The sequence below is a fragment of the Protobothrops mucrosquamatus genome, unplaced genomic scaffold (genome assembly GCF_001527695.2).
Source record: "Protobothrops mucrosquamatus isolate PMUCROS unplaced genomic scaffold, P.Mucros_1.0 scaffold963, whole genome shotgun sequence".
Lineage (NCBI taxonomy): Eukaryota > Metazoa > Chordata > Lepidosauria > Squamata > Viperidae > Protobothrops > Protobothrops mucrosquamatus.
In genome coordinates, this window is record NW_015387207.1 from 82,578 (window position 1) to 93,683 (window position 11,106).

At 41.8% G+C, this 11,106-nt stretch overlaps 1 protein-coding gene across 1 annotated transcript; it reads left to right on the forward strand.

The window, feature by feature from the left end:
* The first annotated feature begins 652 nt into the window (after window positions 1-652).
* On the forward strand, window positions 653-9,560 carry PITHD1 (PITH domain containing 1). The gene is made up of 6 exons (XM_015819647.1): window positions 653-866; window positions 2,369-2,412; window positions 3,024-3,101; window positions 5,225-5,329; window positions 7,021-7,129; window positions 8,828-9,560. The coding sequence occupies exons 1-6, from the start codon at window positions 669-671 to the stop codon at window positions 8,927-8,929; spliced, it is 636 nt and encodes a 211-aa protein (XP_015675133.1). The 5' UTR covers window positions 653-668; the 3' UTR covers window positions 8,930-9,560.
* The last annotated feature ends 1,546 nt before the right edge of the window (window positions 9,561-11,106 follow it).

An 11,106-nucleotide genomic window follows, 5' to 3' on the forward strand; every position in this document is an offset into this window, starting at 1 on the left:
GGATACAAACCACAAATCATGGCTTAGCTATTGGGCAAACCAAGTCATTGCAGTTTGCAGCTTAATGTGGTGTTCCTCAAACTTTTTTTTCCTTCAGGACCCCTTCCTTACGGAGGACCCCCAAAGAACTTGTTTGCATGGATTATATTGATCAACATTTACCATATTAAAAATTAAAATTGACCCGTGGACTGCCATTACTTCTCACGAGGGTCTCATTGGATTTTAATACTGAATTATTTTTCAACGTAGGCTGGCAAATTTTGGTTTTGAGGACCCCTGAGAAGGTCTTGGGGGACCCCCAGGGATCCGAGGACCACGGTTTAAGAAACACTGGCTTAGCGCGCTGTAGGTGCCCAACCCTGGAGGTCCATAAACCGTCATTTGGGGCTAAGTTTCCCCATGTAAACCCATTGCAACTGAGCTTCGCTGAGCACAGCGCCATTTGGGAAGGAAGACGTTTTATTTCTCGATTCTTCACGAAGGCAAAACAGCCGTCCGGTTGCCTGGGCAACGACAAGGCACGGCCCCTCACCACGTGACGGGGATGGTCCGGAAGGACGGCACTGCGCCTGCGCTCCCTCACTTTTGTTGACGTGCGCGCGTGCTGCCGGTGGCGACTCCAGGTTGCTGCGGGGGGGGGGGCGGGTGTCCCCTCGCGCTCGGCCATGTCTCACGGGCACAGCCACGGCGGGGGCAGCTGTTGCCATGGCGACGACCACGAGGAGCCTCCTGAGCGGCGAGGCCAGGCCTGGGGCCTTTACCTGCGCATCGACCGCGATCGCCTGGAGTGCCTCAACGAGCGGAGGGAAGGCAGCGGGGCGCTCGTGTTCCGCGCCTGGGAAGACCGTGGGGACAGGCAGAAGGTCGGTCTCTTTCCCCGGGAGCGGGCAGGGCAGGCGGGCCGTGGCTGTTGACGGGTCAGGTGTTCCTTTCACACAGCGCCCGTCACCCTGGCGGGAGTCGCATGATAGCATTCCTGACAGCTGAGGGCGAACGCAGCCACAGAACGAATATTAGGCTAGATCAGTGTTTCTCAACCTTGACAATTTTAAGGCATGTGGACTTCAACTCCCACAATTCCACAGCCAGCATTGCTGAGAGTTGAAGTCGCCAAGCCATGAAGGGGCCATAGTTCCCCCATGCTGGCTGAGGAATTCTGGGAGTTGAAGTCCCCAAGTCATGAAGGGGCCATAGTTCCTCCATGCTGGCTGTGGAATTCTGGGAGTTGAAGTCCACATGCCTTAAAGTTGTCAAGGTTGAGAAACACTGGGCTAGATGAGGGTTTTCTCAACCTTGGCCGCTTTAAGATGGGTGGACTTCAACTCCCAGAATTCCTCAGCCAGTAGTTTTAAGCCCACCGAGTTTGAACCATATTGGCTAGGGAATTCTGGGAGTTGAAGTTCATCCGTGTGAAGTGGCCAAGGTTGGGAATACTCGGTCTATACACATTAATTGTGTTAATTAAGACTAACTTCAAATCCGGAGTACAAGGAAACTGCAGCTCTGGAGAATCAAGAAATCAAAGGTCTGAGTGTGCCAGTGAGCTGTGAAGCCGGCCATTAGAGTTTAATTGGGAAGCTATGGTTAAATCAAACCATGGCTGAGCATGACATTTGAACCATCCTATTACCCAGGAGAGGTGTATGTTGTGCTGCTCAGGTCAGTAAGGAGAACTAAACTTATTATAAGATTTTCTCCCATCCCTGAAAATCTTCTGAAATATGGATAATAGTGCAAAAGGACAGGGAAGGAGGAGTATAGAAATGCAGAATATAGTTAGCTTGATGCAAATCCTGAAACACAAATGACATGGTTTTGATAAGCATGTTTGAATATTGGCACCTGTCATTGTGCTGGTGGTGAGTCATTTGCCAAGGATTATTGATGCTTTTAATGACAGGATTCATAAATGGAATGAAGCATTAGGGTACGTTAGAATGTGAATGCCAGTATTGCGGTTTGTAGTATAATGCTTGCATTTGAAAAGCATGAGAACGTGTTATCTAGATACATGTAGCATATCCAACAAACCATGTCTAAAGAAAGCAGTGCTGAATATTGCCTATTCAAGCTAATATTACAATTTTTTGATTATACAAAAAAAAAAAGAATCTCTGAACTTTTGTGCACCTTCTGATTGGAATATATATTCTATTTTGATACTATTTTGCATAGCTTCAGTTTTCTGTGTGTATTATTGGTGTTTAAACACTTGTTCTAAAAACGTAAATTGAAAGTCTCCTGTGATGGCTCCTCAAGCAATCATTTTGAACGTACTGGTTTTGGGGGAACAATTGTCCTTTGCAATATATATTTCAGATTGAATGTAAAACTCATACATTAAATCCTATTCATTTTTTCCTAGTTTGTAGAAAGTGATGATGACGAAGAGCTCCTATTTAATATTCCGTAAGTACCCCCCTTTTTTAAAAAAATACATATTGCTGTCTTTTGATTTCCTTTTGGAGATTTTATAACATGGTTTTGGAAGTGGGCTGATGGCAATCGAATATAGAGAGAGCCAGTTTGTTGTAGCAGTTAAGGTGCTGTCCTAGAAGCCAGGAGACTGAGGCATAAAAGCCAGCTGGGTGACTATGGGCCAGTTCCGCTGTCTCAGCCCAATCTATCACACACAGTTGTGGGGAAAAGAATATTGGGTATGTTTGCTAATTTGAGCTATATATTTAAAAAAAAGGTATGATAAAAATCTAATAATAATAGACTATTTTAAAAATAATGGTGTGGTCTTGTTATAACTAGATTCAGCCGAGATTGGTTACTAAGACAATTTATGGTGAAAAACTCAATGTTAGGGTTGTGTTAAGGATATGTGGTTATTTTGTTTAAGTTTTAACTGATGATTTTGTGGTTTAGTTCCAGAACTGATGTTAAGTTAAAGGGACTTCAGTGGCAGGTGTGGGTACTGAAAACAATAAGATTCCTTTCAAGCTGAAATCCCTAAGTGCAGTAACTGAACAAAAATAAATGAAGGACCGATGGCATTTTTTTTCTTTTTGCAGATTTACAGGCAATGTGAAATTAAAAGGAGTAATTGTGATGGGAGAGGATGATAATACGCACCCCTCAGAAATGAGACTGTAAGTTGAAGCAGTGGACAGATCGTTCATGTTGCAGAAGTCCCTAATTAAGATAGTTGTTTTTTTTTACTGCAATGAATATATGAATGGTTTTAGACTTAATTTTTGCTTTAATAGTCTGAATTAGTAATAGCTACTGGGCTGGCTTGCTGTAAAATAATAAAATGTCTTTTTGTTGATTTTGATACGTTCCACATTGAAATTCTGCAAGAAAAGAATTGGCTGGCTTAATGAAATACAGGATCCAACATGCACAAATATATGTGATACTTTCTGGCTTCTTTGAAGCTTTCAGATCATCTGCCTATATTAACACAGTTGCCAGAACATGTTTATTCAGGATTTAGTTTCTCCACATCCTTACAATAAAGTCACTTACAAATTTTCTTCTCTTTAGCAGAATTTACTGAATTCGTACTTTTCTTTAGCTGTTTTTGTAGTAGTTGTCTTTTCCTGAACTTGCTATTTCTTTCATGCCATGAATAAATAAAAGACTGGGAAAAATTATTTCTGGAATTATAATAATGATTCTTTCTTGGATCTCAAGGAATTCTTATAGATCTGTTTATCAGCCTTTGCTTGGAAGTGAAATGTGTTTAAATGGCTACAATTTTAAAGTCTTGAGAGCCAAACAGCTACTAAAAGAATCTGTTTGGAGTGTGCTTGTATTATCACTGCTTTTTAAAGTTATAATTTCTTTCCACATTGTAAATTTTAATACATGAGCTGAAACAACTGCAGTTTTAGAACTGCAGTATGATATTGTTGATGGCTTTGCTTGACAACCAAATTTCCGCTTGTCATTTGCTATTCTTAGTGGCTGCTTTATTTATACATTTATTATGAAACTTTATATGCCTCACTACCTCCAAGGACTCAGAATGATTTACAATAATAGTACAAGGAGAGCCAGTTTGGTCTAGTTAATCACCAGGCTAGAAACCAAGAAATCAAGAAGCTGTGAGTTTAGGCATGAAAGCCAGCCAGGTGACTTTTGGCTGGCCACTCTCTCTTGGCCCATCCCACCTCAGAAGGTTGTTGTTATGGGGAAAATAGGACGAGGAAGTACAGTGTGTATTTGCCACCTTGAGTTATCTATAAAAACAATGAAGACAGCATTAAAAAATTCTTAAATAAAAGAAAATCCAAAAGCAAAGAGTTACAGTAGCATTCCAGGTGTCCACTTTCTGTGCCAAAGAATTTTTGGAAAAATCTTTTGTACTTGCCTTACAAAAAGTAAGTAAAGTGGTGGGGTTTCCCTGTAGCTCAAGAAACATTGGAGTTGCTGATGGAAGGTATTCCACTGGCGCCCTGTTCCTTGTTCCCCGTTGAGATGAGTGCACAGGATAGACTAAATCTGTCAGGAGAAATGGTCCTATAAATTCATCTGTGCTGACCCATATAGGACTTCCTAGATTAAAAAAAAACAGTATCTGCAACTGAACCTGGAAGCTCAGTGGCAACCAGTGGCCTTGCTCTTAGTTATTAATTTCAGGTGCTATTCTTGCATTTCTGGATGATGGAAGATGCAGAAGTTTAAAAAAAGGGAAATGTGTTGGTGTAATGACTGAAGTCCTCAATTATAAAATTAATAATTTAATAGATCATTGTTGACTTATGAACTTAGTTACCTATAGGCCCGTTTTGGGGAGCAGTCTTTCTTATGCAGTGTTGTAAACAACTGAAACTGAAAGAACTGAAGAAGCTTCTTGGATGAGAAGCCAAAGACCTTCAAAGAAAAACAAGAAAGTCTAGTTCAGGGGTAGTCAACCTTGGCTCTTTTATGACTCGTGGACTTCAACTCCCAGAATTCCTGAGCCAGCTGTGCTGTGCTGGCTCAGGAATTCTGGGAGTTGAAGTCCACGAGTCATAAAAGAGCCAAGGTTGACTACCCCTGGTCTAGTTGCCTCTTGAAAAATCACCTTTGGGGCAACCATGACCTGGATGATGGAGAATCTCCATAGACAACTGAAACTGAACTTTTTCAATATTGCTTTTTTGATCTTCACTTTTGCGCAGTCCTAAGAACCAGTTTGAGTATTCCTCCATTTTCTGATCTACATGACTACAGTGACTAGCTGTTGAAAACATCATGTGACATTTGTACGAATGTCTTTTTCTAGGTTTAAGAATATTCCTCATATGTCCTTTGATGATACTGCCCGAGAACCAGATCAGATCTTCAGCCTGAATCGTGATGTTTTAGGAGAACTGGAATATCCTACAAAGTATGTCATGGCTTACTCAGTCTTTATTCAAGGTGCCCAGTATTTGAGCCCCAAGTTCAAGAACATGCTCTAATAATTGGGCTCTAATAATTGAGGTTACCAAGATGGAGAAGTTTTTCTCTCCCAGGGCTTTTTTGTGGAGGATGTAACAGACTGTAAAGGAAACCATAGCAGTAAAAACTGTAGCTCTGTTTCAGGTGTAGGAGGAACTCCAAAGAGAAGAACAAGTGTTGCTAATCTGTGTATTTTTAAAATGTTAACTTCTTTCTAAAATTAGTTAGCTGCCATATGACAGCCTTTCTGCAATCTCTCTCCCTCCAGTAGTTTTGGAACTGAAATTCTAATCCCAGCATGTTTGCCTTCAGCAACTGGCCGCCCTCTAGCAACAGCTCTCAGGGATAATAAACCGGAATGGCACAGCTAAAAATAAAAACGACTTTGTTACTCGGTGAATGAATTATATGGTGAAACCGTTGCCATTACATCTGGGGGGGGGAAAGGTAGTGAGGCCCTCGTGGAATGAAAGATTGAGGAACTGTGTGTAGTTAGGATTTAAAGCCTTGGATTTTGGGGGAGATCTGCATTGGAGTAAGCTAATTTTTTATGTCCCCTCCCCTACTCTCAAGATTTTCTTCCTAGAAGATGGAGAAAATACAGAATGTATTACATTGATTTTATTCCATACGTTCAGGTGCCATATAGCCTTTCTGACTTGGGGCAGGTTATCAGAACGAGATTGATAGTTGTCCAATCAGGATTTCAGAAAGGGCTATCAGAAATCAATAAAATGAAAGCTGCCATAAAAAGATCTAAAAAATATTAGGGTAATAGTTCAGGTCACTAAAACTAGTTAGTGCTGCAGGAACTGCAAAGTGAGAGGGATCCTGGTGTGAATCGCTCCTAAAGGGGAACATCTGAGAGAAGAACCCTTAGAAACACATGTTTAGATTGGTTTATCATGGGACTTTATCAGCATTGGGAACAAGGACTCATGTGCCCAAGACAGCCCAAAGTCTTCCAACAGTTATTGCAATGTAGAGAACTGAGGTTGCTTTTTCTTTCAGCCTTTCTTAGCTTCTGAGAATGTTTTTTTGGTTTTCAGGAAGTAGAAAATCTGGTCCCGTTGAGCTATAATGAAAAGTTTTACCAATATTGCTTACCCTGAAAGGGAACAGTGTGATTGGGTAAGAGAGGGGTGTGTGTGTGTGTGCATAAATGTATGTCCTGGCACAAAATGCCCATGCTTGGTTCCTTTTGTTATTGGGAAGTACTGAATGATGAAACCTCTATTTTTCTAACCAACCAACCAACCTGTTCTGTGTTTAGTCTTCTTGGCTCATCCTTTACATGCCAAAACTGTTGGCCAGGAGCTTTTAATGTTTTTTAAAGAGTGAAGCAACCTAGGAATCTTGGTTTAGGCATGAAATTGAACAAAGATACAGACAGAGGCTTTGTGGTTTGTTGAGTTGATGTGGCTGGCAGGAAGTTCCAAAAAGAGCAATCTAGGGAGACCCATCAATGTGCACACTTGCTCAAACTGAATGCTACAGTATTTTTTATTGCAGAGTTATAATAATTTACTTTGGGAAAAAACTTTTGCTTTGATATAGTTTAGTCTTAGAGGTCAAAACTTAATAAGTGTCCTATATGTTACAATTGTAAATGCAGAATTTTTCCCCTCTTTTTTCCAGAATTGCTCGCTTCTCAAATGTTTATCATCTCTCCATCCACTTCTCCAAAAACTTTGGTGCCGAGGCAACAAAAATCTTTTACATCGGCCTAAGGGGAGAATGGACAGAAGTAAGTGTGAGGACGGAGATGACAGATTAAAAACACTAAACATATAGATGCAGAGTGCAGAAGCTTTTGAGATTGAAGGTGCACCTCAAACTATGTGCTTATTAACAGATTCGCAAACAGGAGTCCGTGAGTCTCTGGCATAATGCTCATACTTAAGAGGGTGTTAACTGTTGTTTTATTATGTTGTCCCAGGCTAGCCTTGTTCATCATGGCATCCTTCCGTTACCTTGGACTGCATGCCTTTAAAATCAGTGTTGGTTGGGAGTTCTGAGACAGGTTGTCTTAACAAATTCGGACCATGTCAGCTAACCCTGTATTCCACCCTTAAACTTCCTGTTTCTATTTGGGGTGGATGGTGAGGAGTCTAAAGGAAACATCTTTGAAAGTTACTAGTGTCCCCCCCCTCCCAAGTTTTTGCCTGCCTGAATCACTATTAGTCAAATATAGCACACTATAAAAGACCTGTTTTGTTCATTAAATAAACTTTCCTGCCACCTCACTGGTTGGTTATTACTATGCCTCAAGAGGTAACTGAATGAGTGTTATTTTAAGCCAAAATATGTCCATCCAACTGCCACTTTCAGGCACTTACAAATGGATTGGCATGAAGGTGCCCCAAGGTTTCCTGTTTTTACATAAACCAGGCTTTATTTTTCTATGTTGAGCTGTTGAGCCAGGAGCTAAAGCGAGGCGTTTGAAGTAATTGTCCGAGTCTTGTCTTTTTTTTTTCCTGCCTTGTCCCTTTTGCTGTTTTCTAGCCCAGTGCCTCTCAAGCTAAGCATCCATTGGCAGGTGTTGACTCGAATTCTGCCACGTTGAGTAAATGTGTGAAGACATTTCAGTCAAAACATCCTTACCAAGGAAGGTCCCATTCTGTCCTTGGAAGGGCTGTTCTGATTTCACTGGAAATGTTCCAAGGTCAGAATGATTTGTTCTGACTCATCAGAAGTGTTCTGTTTTTGAGAGGGATTTTTCTCCTGGGAAGACCAAGGTCACTATCTCATTTAGACCCAGAAGATTTTCAAGCATATTCAAGATGTGATCTTTGGGGATTGAGATAGATCTTTTGCACACCCCTGATTTTAAACCTGTGCAGACAGTGCAGTGTGAAGGAATGACGTGTTACGAATTTAGGTGGGAAGGTTACAAAGAGACAAGTTGCAGATTCCTTAAAAGAAGCACCAGTTATTCAGAATGAACTACATGTACACGTAGTCCTCGACTTAACAACAGTTCATTTAGTGACTGTTCAAAGTTACAACCACACTGAAAAAGGTGACTTATGGCCATACGACCTTTGCAGCATCCCCATAATCACGTGATCAAAATTCAGATGCTTGGCAACTGGTTCATAATTACGACCGTTGCTGTGTCTCAAGATCGTGGGATCCCCTTTTGCAACTTTCTCACAAGCAAAGTCAGTGGGAAAGCCAGATTCACTTACCAACTGCAGTGATTCACTTAACAACTGTGGCAAGAAAGGTCGTGAAATGGGGCAAAGCTCATTTAACAAATATCTCACTTAACAACAGAAATTTTGGGCTCAATTGCGGTCATAAGTCAAGGACTACCTGTAGTTTTTAAGAGTAGATGTAATGATGGCTCGTCTAAATGGAGAGGGGAAATCAAATGATTGCTCTAGCTGTTTGAGATACACAAAGAGATCTCTGAAGAAATGTCCAAATTGTCTCTCTGCAGCCTCATCGACACGAAGTGACCATCTGTAACTATGAAGCAGCAGCAAACCCGGCCGATCACAAACTTGATCAGATCACACCACAGACACACTTCATTTCCTAACTGGGAAGGCTTGTGCATCAACAGAACGCTTGGGTAGACTTGGGAAGATGTTGAACAGTTGAAGCTAAAAAGGAAGGTGTGGCTATTACTGTTTTTGGGTGAGATGTACGCCTGTGGTTTTGGAAGGATAGAGTATCAAACGCTTGACAAGATATGTACAAAATTACACTATTGTTAAGATCAATTGTAAAAGTTGATCTTAAAACTATTAACTCTTCCTGGCCTTTACCATGATTGTCTTGGCAATATCTTCTTGGCCCACAATGTTTCTAAAATAAGTGATTTTTTGTTTAGTTGCTGCTACTTTTCTTGCTGGCTACGTAAGGGATGAGGCTATTGGGTGGTGGCACAATAACCTCTAGGACTTTTTTCTGGTTTTTGACTATAGTTTTGGTATACGAAAATGAAATGTTTCTGGTGTATATAATTTCCAGTGTATATAATTTCTCCAGCATAAATAGCGACTGGGCTGTGCACCAAAGTGCTTCAGAGATTGCCATAAGCATAATTCAATAGCTGTCTTGCTGATGCATAACAATGCCAGTTGTGAGTTTAAAACCTAGAAAATATAAAGATTTATGAATTTATCTTGTCTAAAATGCAACTTTTTGTAAATAAATATGGCAAAGTATCTATCCCTTGACTACAACTTTTTTTTTAAAAAAAATTCTGAACTGAAACCTGTCTTAATGATAAGATACATCACTGGTACAAAATAAGTGCAATAAAGTAAAAAAATGGTATAAAAATAAAATTACTGTGGAATGCTCTCAAGATTAGGAACATTTTGATCTGTAGTCTCTAATTTTGTTCGTTAAAAAAAAAATCAGATTTGTAGCCTATCAGGAGCTGTCCTTTTAAGACCAACCCCTAAACTATTAGGTAAATCTATTCAAGTGGGTTGGCCTGCATATTGCTTAACCATAATGTGATTTGTTTGGCTTCTGCCTATTATGTTGTATGGATCTAGTTCAAAGTTTCTCAACAAACTAGTTGACAATTGTGCCCACTCAGTTATTAGTATTCCTATCTGTTCTTGCCTTATCTCTTATGTTAGAGTGATAACACTTTATGATATCTAGAGGTGATTTCCAAAGTTTCCAAAATATTAGCTATCTCACTTTGTATTTTTAAAATAAATACTTGCTGCAACCTTCTTAGATTAACGTAGGAAGTGGTTTCTACACATATACTTGTTTTTATTTTGAACAAAGATGAAAAGGCTCCCATGAAATTTAGCCAAGAGAGGTGGGGGTTTCCTGGTACCCTTTTCTTTGCACCGTGCATATAACGCAGGGCTTTTCAAAACCTTGGCAACTTTTAAGGCTTTTAAGTCCACCCATCTTAAAGTTGCCAAAGTTGAAAGAAAAAAAAAAAACACCGACAGTGGAGTAGAGCTTCAGAACCAAAGGCTGAATCCTAACCTGCCAGCTCCATCGGCTATTAAATACCACCAGGGATTGCAAAACAGGACATCCTGTTCTCCCCGCAGCGCATCAGCCATGTGGATGTTGTGATTAAGTGACAAACACAGCCGCCGGCGTTTCCAGTTGGGTCTCAACAATAACAACCAGCCACGCCAACCTTGCTGTTTACCACCCAGTGATGAATGTTCATTTAAAACCAGCTTATTACCCCCACGATCCATTACCAACCCGGGGTGGGGTGGGGTGGGGAACCCCAAAGTCCATCTTTCGCGATGGCAGTGGGCCACAGTTCTGAAGAAAGAATAAAGGCAGCCCAAGACGGAAGAAATCCCGGGGTAGGCAGGTGCACGGGGTTGGGGGGACGAGCACGGCCGCGGAAAGGCGCCGCAAGATGGCCGCGCCCCTAACGGCGGCTCCCTTTTCCCCCTTGTTCCGCTTTCCGTACAAGCCGGGGCAGAGCGTCACAATCGCTTTCCTGCCGGCCGGGCCGAAGCTTAACGCGGCCCCACCCACTTGTCTAGCGCGGGCTGGTGGTGGCGGAAGTTGGGAGGGGAGGGAGGGAGGAGAGAAAGAGGGAGCGCGCGAGAGCTCGAGCCTGACTGAGTCCTCCTCAGTCAGAAGCCGGGTCGGAAGAGTCGGAGCCGAGAAGAAAGAGGCGAGGGCGGCGGGAAGGTCAGTCGGGTGGCGGAGGGGGACGGACGGACGGAGGGAGGGAGGCTCGGGGGTGGCGACGCGCCTCTTTTTCGGTCT

Coding starts and splice junctions, on each gene's coding strand:
- PITHD1 (XM_015819647.1), top strand. CDS start 669: ATGTCTCACGGGCACAGCCACGGCGGGGGCAGCTGTTGCCATGGCGAC. Junction 867..2,368: donor ACCGTGGGGACAGGCAGAAG/GTCGGTCTCTTT, acceptor ATTTTTTCCTAG/TTTGTAGAAAGTGATGATGA. Junction 7,130..8,827: donor TAAGGGGAGAATGGACAGAA/GTAAGTGTGAGG, acceptor GTCTCTCTGCAG/CCTCATCGACACGAAGTGAC.